This window comes from Vespula pensylvanica, chromosome 14, assembly GCF_014466175.1.
Source record: "Vespula pensylvanica isolate Volc-1 chromosome 14, ASM1446617v1, whole genome shotgun sequence".
In the NCBI taxonomy this organism is placed as follows: domain Eukaryota; kingdom Metazoa; phylum Arthropoda; class Insecta; order Hymenoptera; family Vespidae; genus Vespula; species Vespula pensylvanica.
This window is the reverse complement of record NC_057698.1, coordinates 2,953,993-2,973,014: the sequence shown is the minus strand read 5'-3', so window position 1 is coordinate 2,973,014 and position 19,022 is coordinate 2,953,993. Positions and strand designations below refer to the sequence as shown.

Sequence of the window (19,022 nt, the reverse complement as noted above, 5' to 3'; positions counted from 1 at the left end):
TCTCTCTGTCTCTCTTTCAATCTTCAGTCGAGCTGAAAAATAATTATTATATAATTTTGTCGTAATGAGAGACGGGATTATCTTTTATTTTTTAAACATGTTTTTTCTTTTTTTCTTTTTTTTTTAATAATAAAATAAAAGTTTTTAATATAACGATTGCTTTATTGCGTATGTTGCGTCTTAAAGGCGTTAAAAACTACACACTTATAAATTATTGACTATTTGTATAGTAAATACACCTGTTTATAATACCTATCGACCAGAGTATATATTATCTATTGTATGTGTTCGCTAGACGTTAATTAAAATTGCTAGTTCTTGTTTGTTTCTTTTTTTTTTCTTTTCTTTTGTTTTTTATTACTTTTTTTTTTCATTTCGAAAAATAAGATCAAGATTTTTAATGCACGTCGATAAACGAAACAAAAAATGTCTTGGTAATAATTAGGATTATTTGTTTTTATAATTGGTTTCTTTTCCTTTATCCTTTTATTTTCTTTTCTTTTCTTTTTTTTTTTTGTTTCATTAATTACATAACTTTTACAATTCGATTTGAGAGTCACAGGCTCGAATACAAATCGATTGAAAAGTTACGTATACTGATAAAGAAAAAGAAAAAAAAAAGAAACTTAAGAGATTATACTTGTTGAATATAAATTGAAATTCGTAGATGTTTACGATCGAAAGTGTCAATAAAACGTCTTCGTCATCGTAACGTTATCGCGAAAATAACATCGAAATACTTTTAATAAGATAATAGAATATATCTCAGACGGATATATAATAGTTCGAATATAGAAAGAGAAGAGCGAATGTTCGACGTGCATCGATTTTATCGATTTTATTCAATCTTGGAATACTTATAAGTATGTTAAAAATACAGAGGTAGTTTTAACAATTTTCGATAATGTCAATGACGAATTATTATCGCGAATATTAATAATGTTCGATCATTGACATAATCGCGTTAGGAATCGCGTCATTCATATTGTCAGATTCTTTGTTTCCTTTCTTTCGATTTGTTTCTTTCTGTTTTATATTCTTTTTTTCTTTTTCTACCTTTTCCTTTTTTTTTTTGTTTTCGATTTTTCTCTTTTTTTTTCAGAATTTATTTCTTTTTCTAATATTATGGGAAGAGTTGCTCGTAAGTGAAATTACTGACAATACTATTAGCGATCTCACGGAAAGCATCCGATAATGCTTTCTCGATCAATGGTTGTAATTCTTTAATGAATGCATCGAAATTGCTGTTGATCGCTGTATTGATAACATCACCGAGTACCTTTTCACCGCCAAAAAGATTATCTAGATTTAAGGTACCCTTGCCAACTGTGATCCTCATTTTAAATTCATCGATCTGCACATGATTCTCCCCGTTTGGTAGCTGACGTTTCATGGCATGTACCGTGACCGATCCTGTACATTGAGTAAAGTTTCCAATCATTGGTCCGGATCCTTCAATTGGCAAAAGTAATATTTTCCCATTGATCTCGTACGTGCCTTTGACGTGTAAGTGTGGCAGTTTGATTTCCATTGCGAAGATCAATTCGTCTAAGTTCACCCTATGATTGGGAGAAAAGAAATTACAAGTATAACACGTTTCTTGATTTTCTGAGAAAAAAAAAGAATTCTTTTTTAATTAATTATTGTTTCATACTTTTCTTTTATTTATTTCTTTTTTTAAGATTATATTGGAAGGTTTGTTTATTAAGTTTCTTCGTAATGAAAATGAAAATTAGTACTTAGATTATAAAGAAAAAAAGAGAAATGATTTGATATTAACAAGTTGGATAATACAAATCAGATATAGTATTAATTTGTTACGAATCTTTTAATCATTTTAATGATTTTAGAATAAACTATAATTTAATAATCTTTTAGAATTATACTGATCTTATACCGTAATCGTTTTGAATTTTCTTGGACAATAAAAGTTAATAAGTACTTCGAAAACTTTGAAACGAAATGAGAAGATTTAATTCTATGCACTTAAATACTTCAAATCAGGTCTGATGCCAATTTGCTACGGATCGTTCAATCATTTTTAAATAAACTAGCTTTTAATAATTCTTTAGAATTATACTGGCTGATGATCGTCCTGAATTTTTTTAAACAATGAAAGCTAACAATTACTTCGTAATTGTTGAAACGAAATGAGAAGATTTGATTCTATGCATTTAAATAATTCAAATCAGATATGTTACTAATTTGCTATGGATCGTTCAATCATTTTAAAACTAAACTACTTGTTAATAATTTTCTAGAATTATACTGGCTGATGTTCGTTCGGAATTTTCTTGAACAATAAAAATCAATATTTAGAAAAATGTTCGTATATCTGAAAAATAGAAGGAAAGATTTTTATACAAGTAAAATCGAATAAAATCAGGAACAGGTTTAGCTATAAATCGTGAACAAGAATCGTTCGATGACCTCTTCCTACGTGTATTGCACGATAATTAAACACGCACGAAAATACGATAATAAAAATAAATAAGAGAAAAAAATCGTAGAGGATACTTTTCAAATTAAACATGACATAAGCAAAGATAGGGCAAACAAGAAAGTAAAAAAAAAAAAAAAAAGAAAAAAGAATAGAACAAAATATGAGAAAGAAGATAATAGTAGAATACTTTTCAGGTCAACCACACTATGTACTTTCACTAATTCGTATTTCAAATGGTCGTTTCCGTTGTCTTCGCCATTTTATTATCTATCAACGATTATCCTCCTTTTTTTTTTTTAAATAAGGTAACAACCATAGCCATGTAGTAACACGACAATTGTTTTCGAATTCGCATTTCAAGCACTCGTGTCACGGTCGTATTCACTACCGTAAGCGGAATATAAAGTAATCTTGCTCGCCAGGATCGAATGATCAATCGACGTAATTTTGTTCATTTATTTCTTTCTATCTTTTTCTGTTTTTCTTTTTTCTTTTCTCTTTCTTTTCTTTTTTATTATTCCTTTTTCTTTTATAGGATATTAGTGATCACTCGTGCGAAACTAGCGGACATCAAGGATCCTTTATAAATCGACTTAACCGTTTAATCGGTTTTTAGTATCTTTTTTTTTTTTTTTAAAGAAAACAGGACAGAAAAAATAGTTTATTATAGAATAGAATATAAAATTATTTTTCTGTATATATATATATATATATATACATATATACTTCTCTTTTTCTTTTTGTATCGTTTAATAGCTTTTATATGTAATACTTTTCTTTTTTTTTTTTTTTTTTTACGAGATAAAAAAACAATAGCTCGTCACGTTAAAGAATATAAATTAATTTTATTCGATAGAATCATTCGATAGTAATTTTATTTATGTATCTCTTTTCTTTTTCTGTTTCTTAGTTATTAGTTAACAATTTTAACAATCGTATATTATTAGCGAATCTCGAAGTTCTTGTGTAAATCAATTTATTCAATTAATCTTTACTGTAATATTAAAAAAAAAAGAGAGAGAGAGAGAGAGAGAGAGAGAGAGAAAAGAATTATATAATGTCGTCAATATACTTGTGAAATTTTTAATTAAGACTTCGAAATGAACAAATTTAAAAAAAAAACATTTTCGACCAATGTCATTCTTTGTTTTTAGAGAAATGGAAACGATTACATTGAGATATATCACATTAATAATTGTTTTCTAACGAGTTTCGCACGTTAATAAAATAAATCATAAAGATGACTGTACACCTCGGATAATTCTCGTTATTAATATTAATTGATCATGAAGAGCCACGTGTCAATTTGCTCGCGGTATAACACTCTCGTATCATTTGAGAATTACGATAGATGATATCGATAGACTTGAATCTAACGGCGCTATCATATTTCTCATTTCCTAATTCATAACCTTTTATTAGTCATAAATGTTCTTGTTCTTTTAGCTTTATAACAAATTAAACAGATTTAACACAACCGGTTCAATATACTCGAATTTTACGATCTTTCGACCTTCGCATTCTTAAATCAAACGACGAGTAAAAATTATTCAATCATTCCTGAATTATGAAAGAAAGATAACAATAATAATAAAAAATAAAAATCTTTTCCATTTTTCAAAACGTTACTAATCAATAATTTGTATTATTCAAAAGCCCCATTCTTCTATTTTCTCGAATTTTTATGTATATTAATTAAGTTTTTTCACTGTCCGATTAAAAGAAAAAACAAAAAAAAAAAACATAAATAAATTATATTTATTATGAAGCAACAATCAATCAATGACAAACGAGATTTAATCGGAATCAGCTGTGATCCGATTAATAAAAATTCATGATTATCAATATATTTTTTTTTAAAGCGTAACTCTTTTTTTTCTAAAGTATAACTCTTGAATACAACAGATAAGTCGATTAGAATTCGTATTACTTATCTCTTAATACATATAGGAAATATGTTGATTATATTATAATCGTCTCTATCATCGTGAAATATTTAATTTCGATTATAAGATCATAGCTTACTTCAAATTGGTTATGGTAAAGTCACTGGCGCCATAAGCTTCTACATTCTTAGCATTTATCCTGAGACCAGATTTTTCGCTAGCAATGAGTTGTTTCAATAAAAGTGGCTCCAATGATGGTATATTGTATTCTGGTACACCTTTCTGAAGATAAGGCTTCAAATATTCTACACTTTCGGTGATGCAATTAACGATGTTAGGATCGTTACGTTTACAAACGTGAAGGAAATCGGCTAAAGAAAAATAAAATTTAATAAAAGCAATGAAATAAAAAAAAAAATATTATATATATGCATATATAAACAACGCTTCATCATGATCGAATATTTCTACAAAGTATTAGAAACTTGATAAGTTTTTGATGAGAACTTGAGCAGAAAATAAAAAAAATTTCGCGAGCAAACAAATGTCAATTCAATTGATCATTATATTATGTATTTTATTTATTATTTTCTTTTTTTTTTTTTTTTTTTTAATTTTATTTAATTTCTTTTACTCACGCAAGTCCATCGATTGGCCAAAATCGATGATCAGAGAAAGTAATGTCAGGTTGACAAGGAACAAGACGACGCACCTCATGATTGCTTCTGATTCGATCGAATATATTTGAATTTCGATAAAATATATATAGATCTGTATATCTAATTTTCTCGAAGATTCTCCGAATGAATTTTTTTTATACGGAAACAATTCGCGAATGATACTCGATGGATGCTCGGACTGGAACTGAATAAGAGTGAAGCCGTCGTGCGTGGACCTTATAGTGGTATTCTTCTTCCCCTCCGACCCCTCCAACCAACAGCTACCATCTCTGAGTTATTCAGAGTTAGTCAGAGTTACAATCACTGAAACAATTGTGGCCCATGTGTTCCACCCACACATTGTATCACGCATACAGGATACATACGTACAAACATACGTACGTATATACGTACATAAGTGTGTGAGTATGTGTGTATATGTGTGTGTATGAAGAGAGAGGGGTGAGGAAAGAGAATAACTTTTTCTCGATTCAAAGTCAAGGAAACTCATTGAGAAGAGGATTAGGAAGTGGAAATGAAAAAAAGAAACAAGCTAATAATCGTCGCTATCAAAGATTTCCTAATGTTTATTCTTCGAACACTCAAAGTCGACATTGACCTTTTAAACTTTTTATTGTTACATTGTACGTATTTTCTTTTTCCTTTTTTGTTTTTTTTTTTTTCTATTCTTTTTTCTTTCTTTTTTTTTTCTTCACTTATTCTTCTTCATTTTCCTCTCTCCTTTTTCTTTTCTTTCTCTTAACATACACCTGTTGACTTGTACAAATATATTTACTTACATACGTATGTACATACATACATACATGTATATGTGTATGTGTGTGTGTGTATGTACAAGCTATTGTAAGTCGTCCTCGAATAAAATAAAATCGGAGTGACACGCATTCGGAATTTTGTAAGGACTATTTTGTTTTCATATACACAGATATTTCTTTTGAAAATAACGAAGAAGCAAACAAATAATGATTCCAAGAAATATTGTACTTTGTGGACTAAATAAGAAGAACAAAAAGGAAAAGTAAGAAGAAGAAGAAGAAGAAGGATGAGGAGGAGCAGGAGGAGGAGGAAAAAATGATAATTCAATGGAAAAGTTTTGAAATGGCGTTAATCAATATTAAGCAGATGATCAATTCTATATTTTCTTCATCATCCTAAGAATTATTTTAACGATCGTTCTGTATTCCAAAAAAAAAAAGAACGAAGAAGATAAGGAACGAAACAGAAAAAGAAAGATTGAGGAAAAAGAAGAACATATCTTTTTATAAAATGTATTTTATCTTATAATGTCTTCATAATCCTCGTGGTATATTTAATAAGAAAGTAAAATAAGAAGGTTAAATGTGTATGAGAGTATGGAGATTATTATTTTCTTATTTATCTATTTATCTATTTATTTATTTATTTATTTATTTATTTATTTATTTATTTATGCCATTTAACCAGTTTCTTGTTATAATTGACCATCGAATATTTGTTATCCACCTTTTATGAAAGTATCTTCATGAAAAAGGAATGAAACAATGTTGATGAGGATGACATAAAAAAGATAATAATTTTTGTTCGTTATAGATTATTATTTATATATAAACGAAATGTTCGTTTGAACGAAAAAAGTTAGAGAACGAAATAAAAAAAGAAAAAAAATGTATCAATTTTTTGTATGCTGTTAAATGCTAAACGAGTTAACTATATATTTATCGTATGCATTCACAAACATAAAAGTATGACGTTTCTTCGTCAATCTTTATCTCTTATATATACATATGTATGCATAACGAATTTCATTAAAGAATGCGTGAGAGGTTTGTTGATTGTGTCTACATATATAAATATGTAAATATGTATGTATGTACGTACGTACGTATGTATATATATATATACACACACACACACATATATGTATATTTATATAATTATGTGCGCTCAAACGATGAAAATTCGATAGAAATAATATTTAACTTTAACACGTGAACTTCAAAAAAAAAAAGGAAAAGAAAGAAAAAAAAAATCAACGTCAAGAAAAAAGAGAGAGAGAAAAAGAGAGGAATGATTTATGAAATCAAATGAATAAATTTAATACGTGGAATTACATAATGCATATAAATCAGATTCGAATTACTACGAATATATATGCCTATTCCTTGTAAACAGAAGTTTCGTTACCGATTAATCAATCGATTCTAAATCTATCGAACAAGTAAATAAGTATAATACATAAAAATAAACTAGACTGTGTGGTGTGTATGTGTATGTATATATATATACGTATATATATATACATATATATATATATATCTTATTTCAGATGTTAATTTTATTGCAAGGATAAAATAGAAGTAAACATTATTTATATTCTTGGTAAGAAGAAATATTTCCTAAGAACGTAAGAAGAACATAGAAGAGAGATAGAGAGAGGAAGATAAACGATAAATGATAAATAGATAATCTTAAAAAGCTTAATACTGTAGTAAAATCAAGATCATTTAAAATTTTCCTTATCTCTCGTACATATATATATATATATATATATATATATATATATATATTGGAATCTATAAATAATAACTATCGGTTCTATATACAACAACGAAAGAATATATAATCGTGGGTGAGTGAGATTAATTCGTTGACGATGTCAATCTATTCCTCGGGTCAAAAAAGTCATCGGTGTTATCAACTATGTGACATAATAATGCGATTGCATAATGCATCGACTTACATATACATCAGCACATAAAAGGCAAGTAAAGTAAGACCGGTAATATCCTTCTCGAAGATCCTAAATTATCGCCGAAGATATTGTTATGATTATATTTTAGTTTTGCTTATTCTAAACGTGAATAGAAAAGATAATAGAAATAGGTATGGTATTGATCGATCAACGATTTCGATTATTAGTTATTATGATTCACAAACATCTCAAATAATAATAATAATTTAAAATAGTTCTCGATTTTCCTTTCTCTTATATGTAATTCGATTGAAGTTTTAATTGTAATAAGGAAACATTGAGATATTTTTATCGATTGTATTGATCACATTTAAACGATCAGCTGTTTTAGAACCTTTAACAATCTATTTGAAATTATCAATTCCATCGAAACGAATTTATTCGAGATTACCGATCTCCTGCTATGTCAGAATTACGTACATGTAATACTTTACCTCGTAATCGCTTGTACGTTTTATAATGGTAAGACATTATTTGATGACGAGCGGCTATTCAAACCATGATGACATTAATTTCTTCTCTATCACTCCGATTAAAACAGATATCTCAAGTTCTCTACGTATTTCGCTAGATCTGTTTAAAACACTATGCCGAGTTTGCTCTTTTTGTTTATTTTATTTATTCTTTTATCTTTCTTTTTGTCTTTCTTTACTGTATTTTCCTTGGACTTCTTCTTTAATTTCTTTTGTTTTAATTTAATTTTTTTTTTTTTGTTTTTTTATTTCTTTTTTCTTTATTCTTTTTCTTGTGTATTTTTCTTTTACTTCTTCTTTAATTTCTTTAATTCTTTCTTTATATCCCTCTTTTCTTTATTCTTTTTTTATTTTTCTTTTATCGTTGAGAAAAGAGATAAAAGCAATCTCGAGAATCGGAGAATAAAATTTGAATACACACACACACACACACAAACACACAGAGAAACTTAAGGATCATTCTAATGATGTCAGTAAAGTCACTCGTAAAAATTTACCATTTTATATCAATTAAAACTATTACATTAAACACTATGCTATAAATATATTAAGAATAAAAGAGAATAGTTTTTTCAAGGTTCGATGTTCTTAGTTACAGCACGTATCTTCTCGAAGGACACGCACGTTTATTAATTAACTTTGAAGAACCACGTTTCTGACACTCACTAACCTATGCATTATTTCGAAATAATGATTTATTCTTTGTATCTACCGCGAAATTGATAAGTGATTCTAAGAGATCTCCTCTCGTAATTGCAAATGTAACTTTGACATTCATATATATCATTATCAATTGTTTGATAAAAACGATCGAAAGAAAAAAGAGAGATGGAGAGAGAGTTATGAACGTTGTTATGAATGAATTACTATTGAATTGATTCGATGACGATTGAAAACGAGATCTATTTGAATAATCTTTTATCGAAAAATGGAGAAACTTCGTTTGAAATTATTCTTATTGATGATAAATTCATTCGTCAACGATTGAAAAGAGATCTGCGTGAAAAATTGTAATTAAAAATGAAAAAGGAAACGCTCCCTTTGAAATTATTCGTATTAATGATGATAACAAAATTAAAGAAAAAAAAAAAAAAAAAAAGAGAGAGAGAGAACGATCAAAAATATGATGAAAGTATCAAAATGATTGAGTGAAAAGATAAAAGATAAAACGTCTCAAAGATTACTGTCACGTATAGATTACGTTCATTACATTTTAAATTCCAATTAGTGTTGTACGAGGTTTCACAATACTAAATACAGAATCATTGTCGACAAAAAGTGACGTCATTTATTAAATAAATAGACAATTGTACAAAAAGTCTTATCCTAAAACATCCGACGAGTAATGTTGTAACTTAAAAAAAAAAAAAATGATCGTTCATTTTCTTACTATTGTCTTCGTAATGTGAACAAATAAAAAATTATATACAATACGTAACATGGAAAGTTAACAAAAAGAGATAATAATAATTCTCTAACTATATAATCGACCTATCTACACGATCAACAAACAATAACGAAATTGTTAAATTATAAAAACGGCTAAGATCTGATTTGTCATAAGACTCGAGTTAATTAAGAGTCGTAAAGAAGTTTTCACATATTGCTTGAGGAACAAAATACTGACAATCTTTTAACGCAAACAATAATAGTAACAATAATAATAATAATAATAATAATAATTATAATAATAATAATAATAATAATAATAATTGATCAACCAATAAGATCTTTCCTTCTCTTCTTAGAGACAAATCATATTTATGTAGGCATTTACTAAGACGTTTGCAAAAACTTAAAAAATTTACATACACATACGCTTGCTTCTCTTTTTAAGTATACCTACACGAGAAGTTCAATCTATATTCGATGATCGAAAACGTAAATACGATCAAGAATATCATCTGTCCTACTTATTCGGTAATCCAGGCATCGTACGGTACTTGAGCGAAAAGTTTCTCAACGAAACCCGACATAACTTGGACCAACTTTCTTCTCAAATCTGGTTTCATTTCTTTAAGTAATTCTTGACTGTTACTATTAATAAACAAGTTCAACGCGGCTTCTAAAAGAAAAAGAGCAAACAATATGAAATCAATAAATTTATTCGTTCAAAAAAAAAAAAAAAAAAAAAAAAAAAAGACAAAGAATGAGAGAAAAAAGGAAAGAAAAAACGAATAAGAAGATATTTAAAAAAACAGATGGAAGCATACTTACGAAGTATAGTATTGCCATCGTGTACGTTTTCAACACCCATTTTAATATCTTGGACACTGAAATCCATTTTTAATTGTTGCAACCTCAAAAAGCGACGATCTTGTACAATGAACGGTTTTGCTCTGATAAATACTTTAGCTTTGACTCCCTCTGTAAAGGAAAGATAAAAAAGAATCATTGACGAGAGATAACATCGAATTGATGGACTGCGATCGAAATACAGCGTTGCGTTTCGGGTTGCCTATTACCAGGCGTCGATAATTCGTAAAAATTATATGACACTCGAACGGTAAATAACTAAACGATTGTTTATAATTTACGAAGTATCGATGAAATATAGTTTCTTAATAGAACTAATTGGATAATAGGGAAAATTTATTAAACAAATTGATTAAGTGAAAAGTGAAAGTTTGTATAGTTAACAGAACTTTTACCTGAAACGCGTTTCACGTTTCGAAGTCACGTAAGTATTATTATTTATCTTTCAAAACAAATATAAAATATAATGTGTGTAATCAATAGTAAAAAAGAAATAACTTAAAAAAAAGAAATAAAAAATGAAAAGAAAAACGACTTTCTATGAATTAAATTACATTTCTTATATAATTATTATACGCATATATTAGAGAATTATTTAACGTAGACATATATATATATATATATATATATTTTTTTTCTGTTTTCTATTTCATCGATATTCTATATTAATCATAAATAAGATTTATATATACCATAGTCTCCCCAATAATCTCCAGCTCCGCTGGCCTGAACCAGAATCAATGTACCGCTTGACCTATACTTAGCAGCAGCCCTAATTCTAGGAATACTAAGGACCAGTTGCAATTGAACTTCATCGTCAGACAATCTTGCTCTAAGACCAGTCACTTTGAGTGATGAAACTCCTTTGGCATTTATGTCCATAAATTGTGCTTTGTATCCATCAGGACCACCTCCAAGAGCTATGTGAAGTTCGTCTAAAATTATTGGTTCAACTTCGGAATATCCTAACTGTGGCAGACCTGTAAAGATAAATATACATCAGATAAAGACATTTTTAATTGAAAATATAAAATCGAATTAAAAACAAAAAAGAAGGAAACAGAAAACAATCAGAAACTTGAAGTAAGTAAATCTTCATCGCGTACTACTACCCAGTGCCGTAGACAGTAACTGGAATGTAGGACACCGGTGACCATTCGAATTCACCGTTATAACCTGCTTCCGCTAACAAAGCAACTCTCATCAAGTTTTCAGCACGTGCTTCGGCCAATTACAATGAAAAAAATTCTTTTAAATGATATTCAACATTCTCTTACACGATGTCAGAACTTTCTAATCATTAACACACGTTGGAATAAATTATAAAATAAAAACATTTGATTTCCGCCCAACGATTCACGAATGTAAATCATAATAATTATTATAATTATCGTAATAACAATAATAATAATAACAACAACAACAACAACGATATAAAAATTTACGAATGAAAATGAATAACAAATCAAATTACAAATGACGAAATCTCGATTAAATCATTAAGTTCTATCGATATCAGATACAACGAATGGTAAATACGAATAATAAATTTTTTCTTACCCTGTCGAAAATGTTCAACTAAAACATTAGCAGTTTTGGCAAGACAACCTTCCAAATTAGGATCGGTTTTAGAACAAGGTTCCAAAAATTCAAGGCCACGATATTTACCAATGCCATTAGCGATACCAATGAGAATCGTGAACATAAACACGTACACGAATAAAACACTATTATTTGATTTAATCATTGTACCTATTTTTCTCACTTTGTATATTCTTAATCTTTGGATTTAATGGATAGATAACCTTCGTCTATATAATACTTATCTTCTTTCTTCACTCTAACCGATCGAATTTCTCTGCGTTGAATGACCGGTTGGTAAGGATTCTCACGGACTTATAACACCTTGACATTGCCCCTGCCCCAACCCCACCACCATCTTGTTAGAATGTCCAGGGCAAACGAGAAGAATAAGAAGAAAGAAGAAGGTAGGAGAAATGAGAAAGAGAAAGAGAGAGAGAGAGAGAATTTCTATCATGAATTCTAACTTTCCTCAGAAATCGTAGATATCATTGTTTTCTTCTTACATTAGATCTTTCCTTTTTTATTTATTTATTTAATTTTTTTTTTTTCTATCAATTTACCACAACGACACTTAAGATACTATTCCTAATGCAATTATAATCGTTTCAAGAAACATTAGAAACCTAATGGGCATATAAACTCGTGTCTTAAAAAGATGTATCTCGAAAGAGTCATCTTTTCTCTCTTTCTTTCTTTTCCTTGTTCTTTTTTTTTTATTTTTCTTTTTGTTTTATTTTATTTTATTTTATTTTTTTTTTTTATTTCTGTTTTGTTTTTTGTTTTTTCGATCTATCGTGATTCTTTCAAGATCAACGACTAAAAGAACGGATGATATTGTACGATCTATTTTTTAATTGACTTCGCAATTTGTGTTACGACCTAGTGAAAGTGTGTTATTAGAAAGATATATATATATATATATATATACAGTGTACAAGTCTCAAGATCAACTATTAGCAACGTCTAATGTTCGTTTCTATTCAATTTTTGCAGCACTAAGATCTAGATAAAATTATAATACAAAAAAAAAGTTAACATACATTCTCTATCATCGTGAATAATTAACACAATTAATGTTTTTTTCCTTTTTATTTTTGTCTTTTTTAATAATACTTTTCTTCGCTTAAGTACGAACGATTCGAAAATGTATCTATCATTGTTGAATAATTTATTACTTATGTATCTATGATCGTTAAAAGATATTCGTTCTTTCTCATCGTTGATGTATTATTGATCAAGATGATCTCACGAAAACAAAGAAAGTTGCCGTTAGTTAAAACCACATACACACACACACACACACGCACGCATGCATACATACGTATATCGTTTTCAGGTTCTATAAAACTTTCTTCTTCTCAGGAAGAAGTTAATGTAGGACGAGTAAAGATTAACGAAAAAGGTGCGAATCCTACTCGTAATAGTATAAAAATTTCGTACTAGACCAAATAAAAAATTCAAAAAACGTAGGAATGACGTGAATTGTGAATGATCTTCTAAACTTAGTGGGGATATAATGAACAATAAAAAATCACTATACAATACGATGAAAGAAAGCGTAGACGTACGAAATACGTCAATATAAACGTCATCAAAAGCGAACCTAACCGACTTTAATTCAGTATATTAAGCACCGTTAGTTGACTCAAATTTATCGTAACTACGTGCTTCGAACTTCGCTTCCAAATAATGTCTTCGATGAACTCCATTTTTCTTTGTCTTTTTTCTTTCTCTCTTTCTCTCTGTCCACCATTTAAAATTATCGTCGCGATCTCTTTCACAGTAATTCTTCGAATCTTGATGATATTAATTGCTCCTTTTTATTCTTTTTACTTTTATTGTTTTTTAATAGGAAATTATTCGTTAATCGTAACGAAATAATTTTGTAAAGAAATCTCGTAAAAATTTCAATTTCCATCCCACTGAGTATCGACTCATGCGAGAGAACTTCAGAAGAGATCTTGTTATACTCTGTAAGAATGTGAGGTCAAGAACCGGATAACTTGGAAACTTCTCAAGGTAAACAGCTACAGTTACTGTCGAAGAAGATTTTTCATTTGAAAATGAAGGATCGATCAATGATTTATTTATAAACGATCAATTTTATCAACAATAAACTTTTCCAATAATAACGATTTCAGTAATAATAAATAAATTAATAGTTAATAAAATTTTCAATAATAAAGAAAAGGGAAGGAAAAAAAGAATAATTGTTATAAGGTATATTTATATATAAAATGTTACAGATAAAGCAATAATCGCGAGTATAAAAGCAGAGAGAAAGAGAGAGAGAGAGAGAGAGAGAGAGAGAGAGACAGAGAAAGAAAATTGCATCATAGTTAATAAGTATTAATTATTAATTGAGTAAATATATAACAGTATTAGTCAATAAGTGATCAAAGAATAAATAAATGAAATTTATTCGATCGTATAATAATTTTCATATCGCTCGTTCGATCGATCGATCGATTTTTCTTTCATTTATTTACTTCTTTTTTCTTTCTTTCTTTTTATTTTTTCATTTAAAGACGAATAGGCTTGGGCTTGAAGATTTGTTGAAAAGGGAAATTTTTAAATGTTTTATCAAAAATGTCGGTAAAAGCGGTTGATACTAATTCATTGATGATTCCTCTGGTCATCAGAAATCCTGGCTGCCAAACGCCATTAATAATTCTATCGAGTATGTTCTCGAGTAATCCTCGTCCATATAGGAGATTCGTGATGTGAAGTTTCAAATCTCTTATGGTCTGTACGTTGACGTTTACCTTAATCTTCTGACCCGGCGGTTTTGTAATTGTCGTTGTCTGGATGAGATCGTCTGTAAAAGAGAAAGGAAGAAAACGGTCAGCACCAGTCTGTATTTTCTATTTTTCAATGAAAACGAGTGGAAAATCCGATGATTGTCCGATTCTTACACAGGGTCAGCGTAAATTTTCCTTTGTTACGTATCGACGAGCCCAAAAATTGTCCGAAAAATTCGTAATCGCCGAATAATAATTTTTCTGGAAAGCTTTGCGAATAGACAACCTAAAAATCAAAATTTTCTTTCTTATTTGCTTTTCAATTTAACCTTAATCCCATACTAATAAATTATTATTATTATTTTTTTTTTATTTTTATTAATATTATTATTATTATTATTATCATCATCAGTAGCAATATTGTATTAATCGTCTTTTAATATCCCTTTTATTATTTTTTTAAATCCCACCCAGACCAAACTTATCGATTTATTTATCGAAAAAAAGAATGAGAAAGAAAAGAAAATAGAGAGATAAATTATCTCTGACGTTAATTAATCAATAAAATATTGATAATATTCGAAACAAATCGTATAATTCTAACGTTCAAGTTAATTATAGAAATAGATAGAAAAAAAAAGAAAAAAATTTGGATCAATTTACTTTTCAAAAGATTGTCAAATGACATAAAATGAAATACTTTGTAATTTGGTAAATCGCTGACAAACTTGATCACTTTACTATTACTCCATCCAGTTTCGGTAACATTTTTAAGGGTCAAAGTAAATCCAAAATTCGACATTCCCCGTTGAACCTTAACTTCTCTCGCAAAAAATGGATCGAATGGTTCGACATTGTATTGAGGAAGTCCAGTTTTGAAATACGAACGAATTGTATTTAATCCTTCTCGTATGCAAACGTCAAAGCCGGGAACGTTCGGATGACAATTTTTAAAATGATTATCTAAAACAAAAATATGAATATGTATATAGAGTGGATCCAACATTTCTTAGCTATCATTTTATAGGCCAATCCTTTTATTTTTTATTTATTTTTTCTTTTTTTTATTTTTTAATTATAAGGCTACAAGCGTACGAACTTGTTTGCAATCCGAAGAAGAAAAGAAAAAGATGGATTTTTAAATGATCTAGAAACTTTTAATCCGTCTTGTACATATCGGGTGTCTCATCTTAAACGCTTAAATATCTTCGATCGTATTGGTTTTATAAACGAATGTTACAAATAAATATTATACTATGTCTTCAGTGACAAAAATGTAAAATTTATTGCAGGTGTTCGTAATTGGTAGTTATCGTAAAAGTTACATAAGAATTTTTTTAATGAAAATCTTTATTTTAAACCTAGACGAAAATTGTAGAAAATATTAATAAAAAACGGACATATATATAAACTTTTTATAAACGGAATACATATAAACTTTTCATCGATATTCGGAAGTATTTGGTCGTATCGTTTAATATGAGACACCGAGTATACACAGATATTATCTCAATATCAGAAAGAGAACTGTCAAAAAATTTATAAAAGAGGTCAAAGCGTAATGAATATTAATAGGATTAAGGAGAAAAAAAGACAAAAATAAATTATTATTTCTTCTTTTCTTTTTTGAACTTTTCAAATCCGAATTAAATGAAAAAAATAAATCTGCAGAAACAGAACGTAGAATTGACGATGATATTTTCAAAGTAATCTAACGCGTGTTTTTGTAAAAAGATATCAATATAAATTGAAAAAGAAAGAAACATGAAAGAGAGAGAGAGAGAGAGAGAGAGAGAGAGAGAGAGAAAGAGAGAGAGAGAGAGAGAGAGAGAAGAAAACATTCATAACTTTCTCATCAATAAAAAAAAAAAATACATGATCCTCGACAAATCTTCAACGAATACATAATAATTATAATGTATTAATTATTAAATTAATTATTTAAAATAAAATTTGTGGTCTATAAAAAAAAAAATTACTATTTGTAATACGAACAGGTGTATTTTACTTACGTGCATATATAGATACATACATATATAGAGAAATTATTGTGAAAGAAATTTCCCATAGCTCGATGGAATTCGTGTCGATTTACAATTTCGTAACATTATATACAATTTAACAAGCTTGAAGCTATTCTTCGCATTATTGAAATAGTTTATAATTCGTTACATAATCCACGTGTAGCTAAGAACACGTCTACGTTTGAAACGAATTCGATTAGATAACAAAAAAAAAAAAAAAAAAAAAAAAGAAAAAGAAAATTACGACGAAAATAAAAAATTGTCGTTCTTGATCATTTCACTGCTCTTTTTCTTTTCTTTTCTTTTCTTTCTTTTTTTGAAAACTCATGTACAAACATTGTACTATTTATTCTTCGTTAATAACGTCCATCTATATTTAATAATATATTGATTTTAATAAAAATATATATTTTCAAAGTTTCGATCGTGTATTTATATGCGAATGTATACTGAAGCTTGACTATTAAAACTTCATTGAAATATCGAATGCTTTTAATATATGAAAAGATTGTTAAACGCGAGAGTGTTAATAAGAATTCTTTTAATTAAGACGAATGATTGATCGTGATATTAAAAATATCAAAAACAATTCGCTAGAAAAATTCATGTGTAGATATTTATATATATATATATATATTTTTTTTTGTTCTTTTTTTTTTTTTCATACTCACCAAAATCAGCGGAAGAAAATCCGCAAGATATAAAAATTGCGGTAAACACTATTACACACTTTTCCATTTTGACGATCACAATCTGATTTAATAAGAAAGTAATAGAAATATGACCAGTGTTATGGATCATTAAAGAAAGAATGATCAGAGAGCATCAGGTTTCTACAAAAATGAGGAACTACTGGGCGAAATATATGTAACCAGTTTTTAAACGAAGTAGGTTTGCGCATAAAACTAAATATAACATGGAGAATCATTGCGCAATTTTGGATGGTCGTTCGTGATTGGTTCATTATAGCCATATTAAAATTTTATCAAGGTTATATAAAAATTCTTATAAAAGTATCCCCTTTACAAAATTATTCAGATAAAAATTTGAATGTATTTGCTTACAAAAAAAAAAGAAAAAAAAGATCGAGAAAAAAACTTATTACGAATCGATGATTGTTGATAATAATTTCTTTTTCTTTTTTTTTTTTTTTTTCCCATATATTATAACATTCACCTCGCTAACTCATATCTGGCTCTCGTATATGATCCAATAACTATGATTATATACTTACAGGAAGACAAAACGTGTCTATATCTTTTGAAAATAGAAGATCTACTGCGTGATTTATCCGTGCTCGACCATACGCGAACACTCCTTACACTTTCACTCTTAACAGTACATGTAAGAAACGACTTAACGTGCCATACTTACCAGTATGATTTTTGGTCGAGCTTATATAATTTTATATGGGGAAGATATTTAAGAGGCTGATCGGTACCACGATATGCGTTTCATAAAGAATCATCGTTTCACACGTACCATACAGTATTATTATATAAGTTTCGTGTAAAATAGCTCCATCTCTTTCTATAGGATTAAAACATTTTCACATCTCCCTCTCTCTTTCTCTCTCCCTTTCTCTCTCTCTCTCTCTCTCTCTCTCTCTCTCTCTTCGTCCTTTTTTCCTCTTTCTCTTTTAATAAAAACTTTCGTTCTTCTGTTTTTTCTTTTTCTCTCTCATGTTTTTGTGTCTCGATTTATATCTACGTGACTAACATTTCGTAATTTTTCATTCCTTAAATTTGCAAAAAAAAAAAAAAAGAAAAAACTAGAAAAAGAAATATCATCTCTTTTTCTATCTCTTTTATCAGTTTCATTAACAATTCTTTCATTCATATTCATTATTTGTTGCTGAGATTACTTATCGAAATTTTTTTTCAAAAGTAGGCTCACTGCCCCTGTACGAAGGCAACCCGGTTATACATCTGTGTCATTAAGTGAAATCATACATCAGGCTGACATTACTTTTGCAGAGAGAAAGAGAAAGAGTATGAAAGAGAAAAGGAGAGAGAGAAACGAATCTGTGTCAAAGTTTTTAAAATAAAAACATAATTACGTTCGTGACTGTTTCAGCAGTGATTTAACAATCCTACAAACTCTCACATCCAACTCGTTTCGTTTTGCTGTATAATTAGACGATATAAATATGGAAAACGTGGAAAAACCAGTCTAAATGAATCGAGGACAAGTTCGATTTTATT

The 19,022-nt window shown here is 28.5% G+C and overlaps 3 protein-coding genes across 3 annotated transcripts; all 3 read right to left on the bottom strand.

The window, feature by feature from the left end:
• Window positions 1–141: 141 nt before the first annotated feature.
• LOC122634303 (circadian clock-controlled protein daywake) lies at window positions 142–5,206 on the bottom strand. The gene is made up of 3 exons (XM_043823113.1): window positions 4,968–5,206; window positions 4,469–4,700; window positions 142–1,559 (listed from the first exon to the last, which is right to left on the bottom strand). The coding sequence occupies exons 1-3, from the start codon at window positions 5,044–5,046 to the stop codon at window positions 1,124–1,126; spliced, it is 747 nt and encodes a 248-aa protein (XP_043679048.1). The 5' UTR covers window positions 5,047–5,206; the 3' UTR covers window positions 142–1,123.
• Window positions 5,207–9,875: 4,669 nt separating this feature from the next.
• Window positions 9,876–12,319, bottom strand: LOC122634300 (protein takeout). The gene is made up of 4 exons (XM_043823110.1): window positions 12,030–12,319; window positions 11,162–11,449; window positions 10,431–10,580; window positions 9,876–10,278 (listed from the first exon to the last, which is right to left on the bottom strand). Exons 1-4 carry the CDS (start codon window positions 12,214–12,216, stop codon window positions 10,127–10,129), a joined length of 777 nt encoding a protein of 258 aa, XP_043679045.1. The 5' UTR covers window positions 12,217–12,319; the 3' UTR covers window positions 9,876–10,126.
• Window positions 12,320–14,567: 2,248 nt separating this feature from the next.
• LOC122634040 lies at window positions 14,568–18,208 on the bottom strand. Its single transcript, XM_043822605.1, has 5 exons — window positions 18,193–18,208; window positions 17,490–17,571; window positions 15,495–15,757; window positions 14,969–15,080; window positions 14,568–14,871 (listed from the first exon to the last, which is right to left on the bottom strand). The coding sequence occupies exons 2-5, from the start codon at window positions 17,554–17,556 to the stop codon at window positions 14,576–14,578; spliced, it is 738 nt and encodes a 245-aa protein (XP_043678540.1). The 5' UTR covers window positions 17,557–17,571; window positions 18,193–18,208; the 3' UTR covers window positions 14,568–14,575.
• Between the last annotated feature and the right edge of the window lie 814 nt (window positions 18,209–19,022).

What these genes read in the sequence shown, in the direction of transcription:
- LOC122634303 (XM_043823113.1), bottom strand. Translation starts at nt 5,046, where the DNA reads ATGAGGTGCGTCGTCTTGTTCCTTGTCAACCTGACATTACTTTCTCTG. An exon ending in TGGCCAATCGATGGACTTGC is followed by an intron (nt 4,701 to 4,967) that starts GTGAGTAAAAGA and finishes ATTTTTCTTTAG; the next exon opens with CCGATTTCCTTCACGTTTGT. An exon ending in TTTACCATAACCAATTTGAA is followed by an intron (nt 1,560 to 4,468) that starts GTAAGCTATGAT and finishes TCCCAATCATAG; the next exon opens with GGTGAACTTAGACGAATTGA.
- LOC122634300 (XM_043823110.1), bottom strand. Translation starts at nt 12,216, where the DNA reads ATGATTAAATCAAATAATAGTGTTTTATTCGTGTACGTGTTTATGTTC. An exon ending in AGTTGAACATTTTCGACAGG is followed by an intron (nt 11,450 to 12,029) that starts GTAAGAAAAAAT and finishes TTATCTTTACAG; the next exon opens with GTCTGCCACAGTTAGGATAT. An exon ending in AGATTATTGGGGAGACTATG is followed by an intron (nt 10,581 to 11,161) that starts GTATATATAAAT and finishes TTTCCTTTACAG; the next exon opens with AGGGAGTCAAAGCTAAAGTA.
- LOC122634040 (XM_043822605.1), bottom strand. Translation starts at nt 17,556, where the DNA reads ATGGAAAAGTGTGTAATAGTGTTTACCGCAATTTTTATATCTTGCGGA. An exon ending in ATTTTCTTCCGCTGATTTTG is followed by an intron (nt 15,758 to 17,489) that starts GTGAGTATGAAA and finishes TTTTTGTTTTAG; the next exon opens with ATAATCATTTTAAAAATTGT. An exon ending in AAAATTTACGCTGACCCTGT is followed by an intron (nt 14,872 to 14,968) that starts GTAAGAATCGGA and finishes TCTCTTTTACAG; the next exon opens with ACGATCTCATCCAGACAACG.